The sequence below is a fragment of the Phoxinus phoxinus genome (genome assembly GCF_949152265.1).
Source record: "Phoxinus phoxinus genome assembly, chromosome: 25".
In the NCBI taxonomy this organism is placed as follows: Eukaryota; Metazoa; Chordata; class Actinopteri; order Cypriniformes; family Leuciscidae; genus Phoxinus; species Phoxinus phoxinus.
In genome coordinates this window covers 8,371,170-8,390,230 of record NC_136900.1, presented here as the reverse complement: position 1 = coordinate 8,390,230, position 19,061 = coordinate 8,371,170, and the positions used below count along the sequence as shown (strand labels likewise).

Sequence of the window (19,061 nt, the reverse complement as noted above, 5' to 3'; positions counted from 1 at the left end):
CAGCATTATGCATAGGACACGCCCTCCTCATAAGCGTTCGTTCATTCGCCTGTGGATTCGCGACCGCCTACTGACGTCTGGCCTTTAAGCCAATCAGTTTGGACTACTGAAAACGTCACGTCGTGCCGTAATTAATATTCATGATCCAAACATTCAAAATAGTAGACCAGACGGAAAAGCAACATCCGAGTTTAAAATAATGGAGTAATGGATTCTAGCTCTCAGCATCTACCTTGTACTGTGTTCTTTGATTTAGAGACAACTGGTCTGGGTATGTGATTTTATAAACCAATTCATTATAAAACCATGAGAAATTTGTAAACGATTGTGTGATGAAGCTTTCATGCTCGTCTCTGCTCAGTTTTGACAACACAAGTTAAGTTTAGTAACCTATGGCTTGGTTGCATCATTTTTAGGAATCATGTTCTCAAATCTAAGTCTATAAAATAGTATGAAAGAAGTCGCTTATACTCATCAAGCCTGCATTTATTTGATAAATAATACAGAAAAAAACTAATATTATTATATATTACTAATATATTGTGAAATATTAGAATTTAAAATAATTGTTTTCTATGTGAATATATGTTCAAATATAATTTGTTTTTGTGATGCAAAGCTGAATTTTCAGCATCATTACTCCAGTGTCACATGACCCTTCAGAAATCACTCTAATATGATGATTTATATAAACCTTATCAATGCAAACAGTCATGGTGCTTAATATATTTTATAACCTGTGATATTTTCAGGATTCCTTGATAGATAAATACACCATTTATTCAAAATAGAAATCTTTTCTAACAATATAAATCATCACAGTCACTTTTTAACACATCTTTGCTGAATAAAAGTATTCATTTCTTAAAAAAAAAAAATTGTGACCCAAACTTTTGAATTGTGAATTTCTGAATTGAATCATGAACAAAGTATCACTGGTAATTAAATCATATTTAACAGCACAACTGTTTCCAGCGTTGATAATAAATCAGCATATCAGAATGATTTCTGAAGGATCATGTGACACTGAAGACTGCAGTTATGCAGCTTATCAAAACCCCAAATTCAAAATTAGAATATTTTCATAAGTCATAATCATCGAAATTATAACAAATAAAAGGCTTAAAACTTTGCATGTAATGAGTCTATATAATATATTAGTTTCACCTTTTATGTTGAATTACTGAAATAAATGAACTTTTGCACCATATTCATATTTTTCGAGTTTCACCTGTATAATGTTACTTTTTGCTTATCTTCTGAACCTCCAGACCGCTCATGTGATCTGGTCCAGCTGGCGGCAGTGAGTGGGAGTCACACTTTCAACCTCTTCATGGTTCCTCGCCGGCCGATGCAACCCAGCGCTTCCAGGATCACCGGTTTCAGTGTGAGACGCCAGCGTCTGTTTCTCCACCACAGGCCGGTTCTCACCAGCTCTCTCCGAGAAGCCCTGGTCTCCTTCATAACCTTCCTCCAGATGTTGGGCCGGCCGCTCCTGGTGGGTCACAACATCCGCAGGTTCGACTGTCCTGTTCTGGCCAGAGCTCTGGATGAGTTCAGCCTTCGGTCAGACTTCCAGAAACACCTGGGTGGATTCGTGGACACTCTTCCGTTGGCCCGACAGCTTCTCAAAGACAGTGGCCTGCAGAGCTTCAAGCAGGAGAACCTGGTTAAGAGCCTCCTGGGAGTTTCATACGCGGCCCATAATGCACTAGAGGACGTGCAAGCGCTGCAGAGACTCTACTGGGCCCTCAAGCCCACGGCCAATCAGATTCAGCAGCACATTTTCACTCTGGACTCATTGGCTGCTGCATCTGTCAATCATTAGGAGCATTATTTATGTGATCACTTCAGGAAAGCACAAGAGAAGAAACTTGGAACATTTGGATGATTAACATCTCAGAAAAAACAAAACAAGTGAAGGAAATTTGTACATTGGTAATATTTTTGTATGATTTGAACTAAAATGGTACTGATGTTTTTTAAATAAATAAAATATATTTGCATTTTGTAAAAATTTTGCAATATTTGTTTATAATTATTTATTTTCCTCTGATTTTGGGAAGAGGCTCATCGAGATCAACTGTTAACCTTCATTTGCATATCAGGACTAGATCTCTTCTACTAGTAGTATCTCTTCTATTAGTTTTCTAATCAAATTTGAAAAATGTACTTGTGTTAATGTGAGCGTATAAAACAAAATCATGTGCAATATAGAGAAGTTAATGATTCAATTTCAATAGTGAATAAAAATGTGCATCATTTTAATAGCTTTAGACTATTTAGTTTAGGCTGCAATTCTTGCATTTCTAAAAGCTTTGTTATACGTCTTGAGTCAAAAAATTTTAATAATAATATATATATATTTACACTACCGTACAAAAGTTTAAGGTCATTAAGATTTTCAATATTTTTGAAAGAAGTCTCTTCTGCTCACCAAGGCTGCATTTATTTAATAAAAATACAGTAAAATAGTAATATTGTGAAATATCTGTTTTCTATTTGAATATATGTTAAAATATAATTTATTCCTGTGATCAAAGCTGTATTTTCAGCATCATGTCTTCAGTGTCACATGATCCTTCAGAAATCACTCTAATATGATGATTTGCTGTTAAAAAACATTTCTGATTATTATCAATGTTGAAAACAGTTCAACTGCATGATGAAGTCCAAAATGCATTGTTTTATTACATTTGACTGTCATATCCTATTTGAATTTCATCCAGAAGGAAACAGTGAGAACAGGAACACGACTCTGTGTAAAAGTCAACAAGATGATCCAATAAAAGTCGATGTCAACAAGCCAATAATTAAAGCCCAGGCTGAATGATCAATGGAACATAACCTTTGTCTGCAAAACCGGTTGCATAAATTCAGGCCATAAAAACTGAGCAGGTGAAAGATTACAGAACCGTTATTTATTAGAGATTAGAGTTACATACAGTTCCTCTCATCAGACACATGCTCCATTACAGCTCAGAAAGTCTCATACATTCATTCATTCAGACTCTCGCTTTAGCCGTCGAACGCATGCTTGGATCCCATAATTCAGAATAATACAGCTCCAAAAATATAGAAATAATCCCGGAGGCCAACAGGGTTGAGGTCAGGCTTCTGGTTTTACACGTACAAATCTGAAGAGGGCACTAAAAATACAGTAAACAAACATCAGGGTGCCGGTAATTCCCAGCATCCTTTGTGCTCTCTAGTGCAAATAGTAACTAACTACAGCAAAACCACAGATCAAGCCATACAGTAAATAATGAGGGAGAATAAAAATCGGTTATAAAGTTTCACATGTATTAAAACCCCTTTTTCAGGTCGCAGGGTTATTTTAAAATCAGTAGCACTGGTAATCAAATCCCAAAACTTGTGTCTGTCGCTCATTTAGCAAAGAACGTCGTGATCAATAAACCCATAAAACTGATTCACCATGAGGTTCTTCATGGAAGAGTGTGTCTGCAACACGGACGCGATGATCTTCAGCAGCAATGCCATGAAAAAAAGTCTAAAAAACTTTAAAATTGCTCTCAAGTCTACCAGATTTTTATGAAAAATTTAATTTGTTATTTTTGGTTTTATGTTATACGTCCTTATGCAACAAAAAAATCATCTCTAAAAGGAACAAATTTCGTTTCATTAAATGTTTATATCTTGCAGCCAATAGTGAGTGATCATGCATCCCTGATCATGCATTTAACTTATATGTGTCAACATGAAATCACAACTGAGCCCATCTACTTTCTTAAAGAGGCTGTGTGTCAAATTCAGAAACCCTTGTTTTTAGCGACACTAGTGGCCGTTAAGTGAACTGCAGCCAGCAACATATTGCTCGTGTTCGTAACGTCCATTGAGAATGAACGGGATTTAATGTCGATAGGAGTATGTAAGCACAAGCTCCGCGATTCACCGCCTTCATGTCGACAGATGAGGTAATTAATGTTACATTGTTACGATATTTCATTAAAGGAGTGGTATAATGCCCTTTTCACAAGATGTAAAATAAGTCTCTGATGTCCCCAGAGTGTGTGTGTGAAGTTTTAGCTCAAAATACCCCACAGATATTTTTATATAGCATGTTAAAGTTGTCACTTTTTGAGGGTGAGCAAAAACACACAGTTTTGTGTCTGTCCCTTTAAATGCAAATGAGCTGCTGCTCCCGGCACAGGGGGCGGAGCTTCAAGAGCTTGTGTCCTTTTACCTCACACACACATGCACTGAAAATTTAAAAAACGTTTAGCCTTTTATGTTCAAACCGGAGTCAGAAAGATGGAGAGACTCGAGAAGAAGTGACAACATGTAGAAGCAACAGGACATTTCTGAATGGTTAGTTGATGAATTTATGCAGCTTATGTGTAGTTATCTTCTAGTCAATGATTAGCATATTCTGTCTTGATAATCTATAAATCGTGTTCTGGGGGCGGGGTTTATGTAAATTTTAGGGTTGGTGATGTCACTAACCCGGGAGGAATGTCGTGTAGTCTCTACCAGCCGTTTGTTGTAGTCCTTAAAGGACAAGTTCGGTATTTTACACTTAAAGCCCTGTTTACAGATCGTATCTGATGAAATAGAACTAAGATTAAAATTGACACATGCTGCTGTCCCGAGAATTTTAGGTATTACTCCGCTGCTTCTTCTTCTGCTTTTTCTGTGTATTCAATGAAATGCCAGCGGTTTGCTTGCAATTGGCAAAGGTGCATTATCGCCACCAACTGGGCTGGAGTGTCTATTATTTAAGCTCTCAACGGAAGAATCACGGGTGTGACGCGTTTGGCAAAATAGGTCCACAAAAGTGAAAATAAACCTAAAATTCTCGCGACAGCAGCATGTGTCCAAATTTTAATCTTAACCGTTCTATTTCATCAGATACGATCTGTAAACAGGGCTTTAAGTGTAAAATACCGAACTTGTCCTTTAAAAAACGATTTCTTTAAAAGCAAATATCTCCCTTTGCTTTGAAATTTGAGCGTTGTAACTTTGCAGATGTTGTTTATGATCAAACAGCAACATTACACACTAACTAAAGTTAGAAAAGTCAAATCATAATCAACCACCCCTTTAAGATATATCTGAGTGTAGTGTAGACTATATAGATGTGAGACTATAGTTTGAATTAATCCCTTTTCTTTGCATGACACATTGACATTACAGTACAGAATGGCTCTTTCGGCACTATCCTGAACATAAGAAATCATTTCATGTGTCGTTGAACGGAAGTGTACACATCCTTTTGTTTTTGTTCCGGAGTCTTTCGCATAAAAATCAATCGACAGGCTTTCATAGGCAACTTCGGAAGACGGGGAAGGCCTCATCTTTTAAGTTTCATCACGAGCCGTTCACACATAGGCAATAAAACAGAGATTAATACATGCAAATTCTTACACATAGCCCCTTTAAGACGTGTTCCTGGTCTTATTATGAATGATTCAGCAGTGCAAGATATTCGAAAGAGAAAAAATGATTTGTCTCTTTATAATCTTTCAGCAAAATGTAACTGAATATTTGCTGACATCACCGCTAGTGTGGGCTACCAATACCCAGCTAGCTATTGTTTTAGGTTTTTACGGTTGTAGGAAAAACATAATTTCTAAAACGCTACAATAGTTCATTACATGCTGGTGGTTTAAACGCATTCTGGTCTGAGTTTATTCTGGGACGCCCACTTTTCACCATCCAATCAAATCTGATTGAATATCCCGTTTCCCTGGTAAATATGTCACATTATTAAATTAAAACCGTAGTGAACAGCGTTTCATGTTGACTAAAAGGAATTCATATACTTTTACATATTTTAAAAGAACATGCACGCAGAACCTCAATCATAATTCAAACCGATTCATTAATTATATTTAGTTTTTAGTTTAGCATAGCAATTTTAACACTTAAATGTCATCATAATGATCATATTTTTTTGGCTAAAGAGGGGTCATGCAAGTTCGTGATGAAGCCAAAAACATGGGGACATGGTTTCTACTTGAACTGTTTGAGCGGTGGGTTTATATTAGGACCGGACAGATGGACGCTGGACGTTTATGAAGTGTCCTACAGCAAGCAGCAGGCCCTGAACATGGTCATGCCCCGCGATGATGTCACCTGTAACGAGACGCTCTCATTGGCTGAAATGAAGAGCACGGAGCCTCGCTTCAGAGTGATGTCAGAGAGGGCGGCAGCAGACGTGGCGACGGCTTCTCCGTCGATTACCAGCAGGATCCCGGCAGACTCCAGCGCGCTCACAGTGTACTGATGCTCGGAGGCGGGGATCTGGAGGACAACACCAGGAGAATTATGTGAATTACAGACACAAGGAACATTATTATGAGTATAATATTACTAGAATTTTAATATTAGAGCTGTACAATTCTGGATAAACTGAAAATCATGATTCTTTAAAAAAAAGAGAGAGAGATAACGATTCTATCATGATTCTGAACAGACAACTAAACAAAATAACATGTCATTTAATAGAGGTTCTGACAAAATGTTCATTGCTGCAGTCGATTAAAAAAAAAATCGAATTAATTCGAAAAAAGAAAAAAAAATCATATTGAATGAATGATTCAATGACTCACTCACTCTCTTGTTTCATTACTGGATGAATCAGTATTTTTGAATGAATCTCTTGAATGAATGATTCAATGACTCACTCTCTTGTTTCATTACTGGATGAATCAGCATTTTTGAATGAATCTCTAGAATGAATGATTCAATGACTCACTCACTCTCGTTTCATTGCTGGATGAATCAGCATTTTTGAATGAATCTCTTGAATGAATGATTCAATGACTCACTCACTCTCGTTTCATTGCTGGATGAATCAGCATTTTTGAATGAATCTCTTGAATGAATGATTCAATGACTCACTCACTCTCGTTTCATTACTGGATGAATCAGCATTTTTGAATGAATCTCTTCAATTAATGATTCAATGACTCACTCACTCTCGTTTCATTGCTGGATGAATCAGCATTTTTGAATGAATCTCTTGAATGAATGATTCAATGACTCACTCACTCACTCTCGTTTCATTGCTGGATGAATCAGCATTTTTGAATTAATCTCTTGAATGAATGATTCAACGACTGTGTCCAAAATCGCATTCTCTCTTGAGTAGGTACTTCTTTTAAATAAGTTATTACTTCATGACCGCTAAAAGTACGTTCTATAGACCTATACGCGCCAGAGAAACAAGTGCGTTGCCATCTTTAGACTATGGTCTTTGAACTTTTGAACTCGCTCTGTATATCTCTATGGGATCGCTGTCCAGGAGTAATTCGCTTTTGAAGTGGATTTACTTAATGTAAAGTTAACGAAAGTTATCATGAGGATTGTAATGTTTAAAGCAGATGTCTTAACAAATGTCAGTAGACCGGGAAGATTTTAAAACGAGCCGTTCATTCATAAATACGCAAGATCGCTGTGAAAATACAGACCGGAAGACTAAAGACAACAAGCGCAGCGCTGAAAAGGGGCGGGGCTACATTATGTCTATATAGTATGAATGTAATCCGGACGTACTACATTCGCCATGTTGTCATCGTCATGTGACCTACCAGCGTCTGTTGAGTCACTTCACCTCCATTCACAAATCCTCTCCCGTGGCCTCATGGGATAATAAAGTGTCCATTGAATACACACCGAGTACAGACTCGGACATACTTCTTTTGTCACATAATGTTTTTCGCCTACTATATAGTAGTGAAAGTGCAGCCCATGACTTCACTTGTTTCATTACTGGATGGATCATAATGTTATTAATCTCTATTTGAAGCATCATGTTATTTTCAAAAGGTGATTTGCTCTATTTTGTTCGCTACCATAGACATCAGAGTTTATATCCCAACTATAAACTTTTATCCCAGTACTTCTGTGATAATAAGGAATACTGTAAATACAGAAATACTGATCCTGCATGGTAGAAGTGAAGCGGCTTCATATGTATCCATGACACCTGCTCTGTATGGGATCGTGATGAATGGCGCACCTGTATTCTCATGACGCTGAAGTCTGGCACAGGAGGGTCGTAGAGGAAGACGCAGGGGTCGCTGTTGTCCCGCACGCAGGGGAAGAGTTTGGCACTGGCCGGAGCCGGGCTGTAATTCAACATCTCACACAGTGTGTCCACGTCGATGTATTTGGGAGTCAGTCCGGCACGTACGGTGTTATCAGAGCACGCCATACACTCCACGCAGTCTGCAGGGTTCAGAGAACCATTAAACATCAGATACACATGACTGAATATTATGCTAATTAATAAATATTAAGTGAATAATGAATATATTTCACAAAAAAAGTGTGTCACAACCTACATGGAATAACTGAATATTAAATAAATATTATGGATTATTACATTAATATTAAATAATATATTTCACACCAAAAAAAAGTACAACCTAAATAAATGTATATTAATGAATATAATTCACAAAGATCACAACACATCCTAATTGGAATAAATTAATATTAATGAGTGTTAATAAACATATTTACCAAAAAGTACAACTACACAACCTACACAAAATGAATTAATATTATATTAATATTGTGGATTATTAAGTGAATATTAATAAATATATTTCACAAAAAGTACAACAACACAACTTACATGGAACAACTGAATATTAAATAAATATTATGGATTATTAAATTAATATTAAATATTATATATATCACACAAAAAAGTACAACCTACATGGAATAAATGAATACGAATGAACATTAAATTAATATTAACATTAAGTGAATATATTTCACAAAAAAACTAATTGAATATATGGAATAAATGAATATTAAATGAACATGTTTCACAAAAATTACAACTACACCACCTACTTGGAATAAATTAATATTATGGATTATTAAGTGAATATTGATGAATTTATTTCACAAAAAGTACAACAACAAAACCTACATTGAATAAATGAATATGAATGAACATTAAATAAATATTATGTGTATATTATTTAATTTATTTCACAAAAAGTACAACTAAATGAATATTAATGAGCATTAAATGTTTCACAAAAATTATAGCTTTTATATAATAATTACAACTCCACAACCTGCTCAAAGAATGATTTAGGAATATTAAGCAGAAAATACAACTACAAATTTTTTAAATATTGAGTTTTTTCAGACTTATTCCAAAGATATATCATGGTACATGTCGAAGAAACATGTTTAATGAGGTGACCCCTGACCTCCAGACAGATAGGCATGAGGCTCGTTTGCTCCCAGAAACATGGCTTCCCCCGGCTGCAGCACCATCCGGTTCAGGAAGTAAATGGAAAAGCATCCGATGTCCCCGGGATACTGGGAGTGCAGTCGGAGCAGCAGCTCTCCGTTACTCCTGGAGGAGTCTTTCCCTGCAGCCTCTGGGACAAAACAACCGGATCACGTTTTAAGTTTGTTTGATTTATATACAGTAGATAGCACATTTAAAAACAGCAACAGGGTTCGTGCAGATACTGTAAAAAGAAACTTTTCAAGCACTACTTTTTATTTAATTTTATTTTTTTTATCAGAGAACGCACTTATCAAACAATATCTTTAATATTTTTTAAGGATTTTTAAAACTCAGGTATCCAAAATACAACTTACAACGCATTTAATAATATACAGGTGAAACTCGAAAAAATTTTATATGGTGCAAAAGGTCATTCTTTTGTTATAATTTTGATGATTATGGCTTATTCTAATTATGGCAAAATGAGAATATTGTGAAAAGGTTTTCATAATCATCAAAATTATAACAAATAAAGGCTTGAAATATCTCACTTTGCATGTATTGAGTCTATATAATATATTAGTTTCACCTTTTAAGTTGAATTACTGAAATAAATGAACTTTTGCACCATATTCTAATTTTTCGAGTTTGACCTATATATATTAAATACAACGTTTATAATGGCTATTATTGTTCAATAAATAATATTTTATATTATAATGTTGGCATACTTCTGTGGCGAGCAGGACGTGGTCGAGGGACGTGAGAGCGGCGCGAGACCGGTGGCGTGATTAATGATGAGCGACACCTGCGCGACGCACCGGTCGCGTATCTCTCACGGAGGAGCGGAGGCATAAAAGGAGGAGCGACGACAGTGAAGAGCGAGAGAGGACAGGCCTGAGTTTATGTTATGTTTTGTTTCTGTAGCCAGCAGTCGTCCGCGAGGGACTGCTGGCTTATACTTTCATTTTGTATTTGTTTATTTATTAAAGTTGTTGAATGTTCGCCGGTTCCCGCCTCCTTCTTCCCATAACATCTAACCTTGTTACAACTTCGTATCGAGAAAAGGTCTGATGGGGGGTTAACAGACGGGCTGCAGTGTTCATTTTGCGTGAAAAGATTGTATTTGTGTTTTTTGAATTTTTTTTATTTCATATGTATTGTATTTAAATAAGTCAAGCACTTTTCAAGTACCTCTTCATAAATATGGCTGTTTTTAAGGAATTTACAGGACTTCAATTTCAAAGTCAAATTCAAGTACGTCAAGCACTTTAAGCACCTTGTACGAACAGAAGCCCACAGTGACAGAAGCCCACAGTGACAGAAGCCCACAGTGACAGAAGCCCACAGTGACAGAAGCCCACAGTGACAGAAGCCCACAGTGACAGAAGCCCACAGTGACAGAAGCCCACAGTGACAGAAGCCCACAGTGACAGAAGCCCACAGTGACAGAAGCCCACAGTGACAGAAGCCCACAGTGACAGAAGCCCACAGTGACAGAAGCCCACAGTGAATTGAAAGCCAAAAAAAAAAAAGGTTTTAAGAGACGATTTAAAAATGTGCCGATCTGATATACGCCGGAAGAGACAGAGAGAAGTTTCTTTTCACCAGATCTCAGATTGTGTAGATAGAGCAGCTCAGACAAATTGCTCGGTGCCAGATATTTAAAGGGGTGGTTGATTATGATTTCACTTTTCTAACTTTAGTTAGTGTGTAATGTTGCTGTTTGATCATAAACAACATCTGCAAAGTTATGACGCTCAAAGTTCAAAGCAAAGGGAGATATTTGCTTTTAAAGAAATAGTTTTTTAAGGACTACAACAAACGGCTGGTAGAGACTACACGACATTCCTCCCGGGTTAGTGACATCATCAACCCTAGAATTTACATAAACCCCGCCCCCAGAACACGAGTTATAGATTATCAAGACAGAATATGCTAATCAATGACTAGAAGATAACTACACATAAGCGACAAATTCATCAACTAACCATTCAGAAATGTCCTGTTGCTTCTACATGTTGTCACTTCTTGAGTCTCTCCATCTTTCTGACTTCGGTTTGAACATAAAAGGCTAAACGTTTTTAAATGTTCAGTGCATGTGTGTGTGTGAGGTATAAGTGCATGAGCTCTTGAAGCTCCGCCCCCTGTGCCGGGAGCAGCAGCTCATTTGCATTTAAAGGGACAGACACAAAACTGTGTGTTTTTGCTCACCCTCAAAAAGTGTCAACTTTAACATACTATATAAAAATATCTAGAGGTCGACCGATAGTGGATTTTACCGATAACGATAGCTAGGTTTGGGCCATATTGCCGATAACCAATTAATGAACCGATAGTTTTTAAAATTGATACTGGATAAAAACAAACATAACACTCCAAGTAAAACAGTGCTGAACTTTATTATAAAAATAAAAAAAACTGTATTGAACCATGAAAACATGCTAAATTAAATAAATATATAAATGTGAATAAATATTTAAGTCAATAAAAGACATTCATTCAAACTGAAACAAAAAGTAATACTCAAAAATGTAACTATTTAACTGTTCTTTTCAAGCCAACTTAATTAATAAAAAAGTAACAAAATTTGTATTAAAGTGAAGATGAAAAAAATAAATAACCGAAATCGAATGCTTTTCTGATTCGTTTATGTTTCTGTCGGCTGTATGAACATATAGTTTGCTTACGTCTCTAGCTTTAAATATGCAACTTCTCTGCATATTTAATGCATAAAAGTGACCAGCTGGATATGAACTAATGCAAATAGAGGTAACAATTGTGACATGAAATGATTCGGGTCGGACTTACGTTTATGTTTGTCAGTGTTTTAACCGCTTGAGGTACTACTAATGTTAGCGTCCTCTCAGCCTCGAAGGCAAACAAACATACTGTTGTGCTGTTCTTTCTCTACTAATGCAGCATTTAGTCAACAAATGAATCACTTTATTATGATATGACAAAATGTACTGTATACATACATTTGAGCTGTCGGTGCTTTAAACGCGCGTCTGATGTCAGCGCTCTCCGCGCAGGATGTGCTCTCAGTGCAGCACGCAGAATCACGTGTCGAAATAAACAACACGAGGCACGAGTTTTTATTACACCTCTAGAGGCCGCTCTTGTACTGCATCATGCCAGCAGACCCTTCTCAGCTCTTACACTGTGTAATGAATGACAGCAGCGCTTCTCAGCCGCTCCAGCAATGGACGCAACCAGGAAAAACTATCGGTATATATTTTTGCCGATAACGATAGTTCCACCAGTCAACTATCGGTGCCGATTAATCGGCAAAACCAATGAATCGGTCGACCTCTAAAAATATCTGTGGGGTATTTTCTGCTAAAACTTCACACACACACACACACACACTCTCTCTCTCTCTCACACACACACACAAACACGCACACACGCACAATCTCACTCTCTCACACACATTTTACATCTTCTGAAAAGGGCATTATACCGCCCCTTTAAGGGTTTAAAAACTAAAAGAAGAATTTTAAACTCAGCCAACAGGTCTGACGAGTTTCATCAGAACAGCTCTTGATGTTAGCATGTTAATAATGTGCTGGTTTCCTCTCACCTTCCTCTGAGATTCGCTTGACCAACATGTTGAGCTGATCCACAAACAGCTTCTTCTCACAGTTCATCATTCTGGTGAAGCATTTCTTCAGAGCGAGAGACGTCCGGCCCGAGTCTCCCACAGCGCTCTGGAGCTCCTCAGCGGCTTCAGTCCCGATCAGCGCACGGAACTCTGGGACATCTGAAAAACACACACAGACCTTCTTTAGTAAACCAGTGTTCATAAGAGCAGCCAAGGCACTTCTACTGAGAAAAGTCAATCAAAAATGTTCATTGCTAATATTTTGCATGGTTTGAACTAATATTTACATTTAACATCTAACTTTAATCATTTAGCAGACGCAAAGCGACTTACGTATGCTACTGATATTGTGGTAATGTTTTTAAATAAATATATATACATTTAAATATATTTTATATTGAAATATTTATATTATTTTTAATATTTAAAAAAATGTAATCGCGATTAATCGCATGCTTGCCATGAGTTAACTCGCGATTATTCGCACATTTTTTATTTGTTCTAAATGTACCTTAAATTAATACTTTTCAAGTTTGTATAATACTCTAATCATTATGGGCATGGATAAATATGGATGCTTTATGCAAATGTATGTTTATTATTGAAACCATAGTCAACATAGAGCATGAAGACGAGACATGTTTCAAAGGTCATAGATGTTTTTCAAAGAACTTGTTCATGTCTATTAGACACATGAAGAAAGAATAAAGACATACCAGGTTCGCATTACTTCTCTTTCTTTGCACTGAGCAATTTACTAAAACAAATATGTTTAGATTTTTGCATGGCAGGGCAGCTCTTTTAAACTGAATTAAAGCGCTGCTCCTCTCTACCGCGCGAGACGTAGAGCGAGCGAGCGAGCGAGAGAGAGAGAGAGAGAGAGAGAGAGAGAGAGAGAGAGAGAGAGAGAGAGGTGCGCGCGTGCTGGGAGAGTAGCCTACCGGCGATTCTCAGAAACTAAAGGTTTGTGCGCTTTATTGAAGAGAAAAAAATCGCTAAAGGGTTCTGCAATGTCGCTAAGTTGGCAACACTGTGTATCTCCATTTCTCCAACTAGGGTTGGGCCACGGGTCAAACTGAAAATACGCGCTGCGTTAATCGCGCGTTAAAAAAATTAGTGCCGTTAATATGATGTTGCGTTAACGCCTAATTAACGCGTTAACTTTGACAGCCCTAATATATATATATATGATTCGATTTATAGATTTCATTAGAATTTTATAACATTTAAAAAAAAATATTTTAAATATATATATATATATATATATATATATATATATATATATATTTGATTAGATTTATAGATTGATAGATTTCATTAGAATTTTATTTAAAAAAATTAAAAAAATTAAAAATATTTTATATATATATATATATATATATATATATATTTTTTTTTTGATTAGATTTATAGATTTCATTAGAATTTTATTACATTTTTTTTTATATTTTATATATATATATTTGATTAGATTTATAGATTGATAGATTTCATTAGAATTTTTTTTTATTAGCAATTTAAATATATATTTTTTCTCTAAACTTAATGAACTTGCTTAGTAAAAGAATTTTTCTAGTACAATTTCCCCAAAAATATTTGCATGAGTACAGTGAAGTACAAAACAAAATCATGTATAATATAGAGAAGTTAACACTGATTCTGTATCACTGGTTAATAATGATTAAACAAACAGTTCCATAATTTTAAAAGCTTTAGACGATTTAAGTTAAAAAGTCTGCAGACAAATGTCATCCGTGTGCAACACATTCAACTTCTGCAATATGACATATTTCCAGGTGTCGGGATATTCAACGAGAAAAACATAATAATAACTATGTAAATGGAGTGGAATATCGTATAGTTTATTAAACACTCACCTTTGAGGAAGCCCAAGATCTCCTCCATTGGCCGAAAGCCGCAGAGCCCTTCGAAGCGAGTGAGTGCGATGGCCATCTCCGGCTTGTGGTTGTTGTCTGGGTAATGTTCAGGAAACTGCGCATGGAGTCTGGCAGCCAACTCCTGTCAAGAGACAAGGACAAAATAAATCAGCGAATCGTTCTGTTCGTACCCGAGTACATTTCTATGAGGGAAATCTCACCCTGTTGGGATGCGCCTGGATGGACAGAGCCGTGTTGACGGACAGCACTTTGAAAAGGAAAGGGAGCTGGCCGTGGAATGTGTCCTTGACCTTCGACCCCAGGCAACCTGGGAAATCTGCAATCCACTGTCCCAGTGTCCTCTGGGATATCCTGTTGTCTTTGATGAGAGCGTCGCCTTTGGGATGAGCACCCATCCAAAGCTTGAAAGACAGCAGAAAACAAAGATGTAGTGATCAGAGATTCATTTTGTTTCTTGATGAATGCAGTTATGAGAGAGAGAGAGAGAGAGAGAGAGAGAGAGAGAGAGAGAGATGTGCGTCAATATTATTATTTATTTATTTATTCAATTCATTTTAAATAATTCGTTAATTCTTTTTTTCTATTAGTGACAGTAGACTATAGCCTATCAATAATTATTTATTTGTTATATTATCTGCAATAATTACGAAAACCCGTGCAGCAGGACTATCAATTTATTGAAATATTCAGTTTAATTTTCTATTGATTATATAGGACTATACGTTATTTATTAAAATTAAACTGCATGTTTCCATTAATTGTGAAGTTAGACATTGAAAATTGCAGATCAAGCGCATGGGGCTGCAGTTTTCTTGTTATGAATTGTATCCTCTTTTCCGTTATTACAGTTGACTACGCGCAGTGATATGGAACTGTAATGCGGTTAAGACCTGCCGGAACTACTTTAGCCGTGCGGTTCCCTGAAAATAATTGCACACCTCAGAACGTTCGTCAACCAATCAGATTCAAGCATTCAACGGCCCTGTAGTATAAATATATATAGAGGTCAGTGGGTGAAGTGCATAATTGCTGCAAAAGTAATGAAATAAAAAATGAAAAACTTTTGAGTTGTGAATGTCAAAATGAAGGGTCCTTTAAGAAGGTTATTTATAGTTATTTATAGCACAATAGACTGTCTGACGATCTGAACACATGCTGTGGGTTTATTAATAGACTGCCAGATAAAGTGAATGTCAAGCTGACCTTTAAGTGAGCTGCTACTTTCAGAGACACTTGCGCTTGTTAAAGTCTGATACACTATGTGTGCGACAGCCGCACAATAAACTGTGTTTTTCTGTCTTGTATTTTACCTCAGAAAGTGGAAACTGGTGGAAATAAATAAATACAGACTCTTATTTGCACGAGGTAAACATAAAGCGGCCTATTCAAATGTGTACAATAATATTGTTCTTCCAGGATTTCAGTAATAAAAGTCTAGGCTAGATCTTTAAAATGCATCCGAAGTGCAACAGTTATCGTATGATACTCGGCAGTGGTCAAAAAGGATTAAAACAGTGAATTTTTAATTGATCTCTTATTGAGATGTGGATTCGAATAGGATGAAAATGTTGAAAATACCTTATGACACCATGAGAAACAATTATAGTCTGAATAGGGCTATTAACACAATTTGAACGTTTTTATTATTTATATTATTATTATTATTAGGGATGCACGATTTGCCACCATATCAGTATCGGCCGATATATGTTCATTTTTAATGTTATCTTTATCGACCCGATAAGAAAATTTGGCTACAATATATAAAAGCTGATAAATAATGTATTATTTCCTTCAGCTGAGACACTTCAGATGCGCATCTGTTCGCCATGATGGTTTTGAATTGATTGAAATATGATTGAAATCACTTTAAAAAAAAAGGAAAATACAGTTCAGTGCAACATATCATATAAGCTGCATATAATTATAATAAGAACGTTATAATTGTGTGTTTGGGTCATGGCTTTTAAAGGTGCCATGTGTAATTGTCTGGCAAAAAAAAATCAAGTCATACTCCACATTCCATACCAGATGGGGGCAGTATACCTCACATATCAAAATATGTGATGTAGGATATGGTATTTTATAAATCACACACTATAAATATGATAAAAAAGCAGAAACAGATAGTTGCAGTAAAGTAAGATATTTTAATAAGTTGAAGAAACAATAATGATTTGTGACACACACACACACACACTCGATTTGTGCATCGCCATCATGTGTGTATTACATGTAACGTTATTACATTGCTTCCTGATATCACGTGCGTAAACACAAATAACCTATATTTATATATATATATATATATACTACAGGGCCGTTGAATGCTTGTATCTGATAACCGTGAAGCTCTTGTAATTATTACTTTACCCAACCTCTCCATGTCGAGTGATGCAGTAAACATCAGACAGCGCACGTGAACCGATCATCTCTACTATAGTATAAAAAAAAACGAACACTGTTGAAAGATACAGTAGGCTAGAAATGACCTGTTCGCGCCACAAATTGTTCTCCGTCCTTAGCGACCGAGTCATTGAATGTGAAACAGCGGCTGCTGTCGTCAGCGAGCAGCACTCTTCAGACAACGAGGGCGCGCGCGCCGCGCTGATACCCCCGTTTCAGTTTCTCGAACCCGCGCAGTGCGGCGGTCAGAACACGGAGACCATTCTGCCCCTAGCTATGCGTGCGAAAGCATGGGGAGCGATCCCGGGCGTGTCAGAATGGGTGCCGAACGTTGTAAAACAGGGCTATGCGCTGCAGTTCGCTCGCCGTCCCCCGCGCTTTCGAGCCCGGACCGTGACGAGCGGTCCTTTTCTTATCTGATCTGAGCTTCAGAGCGCGGTGGTTGTAGGGGTCTCTTGCCAAAGGCTTCAGCCATCCTTCCGCTCTCTTCCCTGAATTGAAATAAAGTAGTGGGCTGTACTTTCCACACGATTGACATCAGGTTCAAGTATGCCCACAAGCCGTGCGAGTTATTCGTGTATTGCAGGTTGGCTGGTGGTTATGTTGTCCGCATACCGCCTCCCATGGCCGAAACTGGTATTACAACACCTGTCGGGCCGTGGCTAGTAATGCTAATGCTAATTAAGGTTGATATCTCTGCAGCACTATAACTTGACATTTTTTTAATGACATCATTGCCCTTATTTCTTCTCATTCTTTTGATGCGTGTAGCTCATTTTTTGGATATTTTTACCTCAATTTTTACACATGGCACCTTTAATGGTGAGACTTTTTCTAATCAATCTCTCAAAAATTATATATAAATTTGGATTTAGATTTATCAGCCAATATATTGTCTTTCAAATATAAAGAATTATCGGTTATCGGTATCGGCCAAAATGTTCATATCGGTGCAGTTTTTATTTTTCATTACAACACAGGCCATATCAAAAAGTTATCCATGAGGAAGATACAAACATAACATTCTTTTTATTTTTTTCATGACATTTCTATCAGTTTGAAATCTATATTTTTATATACAGTAATTTGAGGTTTGGTTTGGCTGAGAGTCAGTGTGAGGGATTGAGTTTTCCGGGTCTGATCCACACTGTACCTCTGCGTAGGGTTTGGTCTCCTGGATGAGAGCCTGAGGGTCTCCACCGAGCACGAGCCGGGCCACCTCACTGTCCTGGCCCACTTTACCCCAAGCGTAGTTCTGCACCACACAGCACAGAGGAAACACTGCGGACACACAGACACTGATGAGATACGCACATAAAATACGCTTTTCAAACACATTAATCTGATGTCATATGGATGAATGAATTAATGGATGTGATTCACATCGATGAGAAACGCTTAACGTTACACACTCAAATACGAACAACCGGATAAATAACTAATCCACCCAAACGACACACAAACCAACGATAACAACCAGTTCTGTTTTAACCCGCTGCTTGTCACTGAACGCTTTGTAAAATAAAGAATGAAATGTGAAGTGAGATTAAACTGACCTTTCACTTCCGCCATGTCTGCGACGTTGACAGTCACGCAGGTGACGTCATAGATTGCCAACCAATCACGGGCCTTTAGATGTAAATAAATATAAATCATAATGTGAAATAAAATGGATGTACATTTTATTTTAAAATGTAATCTAGGCTATTTATATGAATATCTAAGGGTTTAGTTAAGGTAACAAAATAAGGAGGTTAAATATGTAATACGTTTTTCTTATATTATAATGATTTATTCATATTAAAACAATAGAGACAATTTCATTCAGTATAATAAAAATGAACAGAACGAAGTACTTCAGTATAATGCATAATGAACAACATTTTTATGTATATTTGTATTGTTTATAGACAATCCCCATTAA

General features: G+C 36.7%; 2 protein-coding genes across 2 annotated transcripts; one reads left to right on the top strand and one right to left on the bottom strand.

Moving 5' to 3' along the window:
- The first annotated feature begins 132 nt into the window (after positions 1-132).
- Positions 133-2,219, top strand: plex9.2 (PML-like exon 9.2). The gene is made up of 2 exons (XM_079603602.1): positions 133-271; positions 1,272-2,219. The coding sequence occupies exons 1-2, from the start codon at positions 208-210 to the stop codon at positions 1,826-1,828; spliced, it is 621 nt and encodes a 206-aa protein (XP_079459728.1). The 5' UTR covers positions 133-207; the 3' UTR covers positions 1,829-2,219.
- Positions 2,220-2,865: 646 nt separating this feature from the next.
- mpi (mannose phosphate isomerase) lies at positions 2,866-18,746 on the bottom strand. Its single transcript, XM_079604024.1, has 9 exons — positions 18,694-18,746; positions 18,291-18,418; positions 14,932-15,132; positions 14,711-14,852; positions 12,813-12,992; positions 9,201-9,374; positions 7,985-8,193; positions 6,097-6,264; positions 2,866-3,149 (listed from the first exon to the last, which is right to left on the bottom strand). The coding sequence occupies exons 1-9, from the start codon at positions 18,707-18,709 to the stop codon at positions 3,006-3,008; spliced, it is 1,362 nt and encodes a 453-aa protein (XP_079460150.1). The 5' UTR covers positions 18,710-18,746; the 3' UTR covers positions 2,866-3,005.
- Between the last annotated feature and the right edge of the window lie 315 nt (positions 18,747-19,061).

Coding starts and splice junctions, on each gene's coding strand:
- plex9.2 (XM_079603602.1), top strand. CDS start 208: ATGGATTCTAGCTCTCAGCATCTACCTTGTACTGTGTTCTTTGATTTA. Junction 272..1,271: donor TTTAGAGACAACTGGTCTGG/GTATGTGATTTT, acceptor CTGAACCTCCAG/ACCGCTCATGTGATCTGGTC.
- mpi (XM_079604024.1), bottom strand. Junction 8,194..9,200: donor TCATGCCTATCTGTCTGGAG/GTCAGGGGTCAC, acceptor TGAACCCTGCAG/ACTGCGTGGAGTGTATGGCG. Junction 6,265..7,984: donor TCAGCGTCATGAGAATACAG/GTGCGCCATTCA, acceptor GTTGTCCTCCAG/ATCCCCGCCTCCGAGCATCA.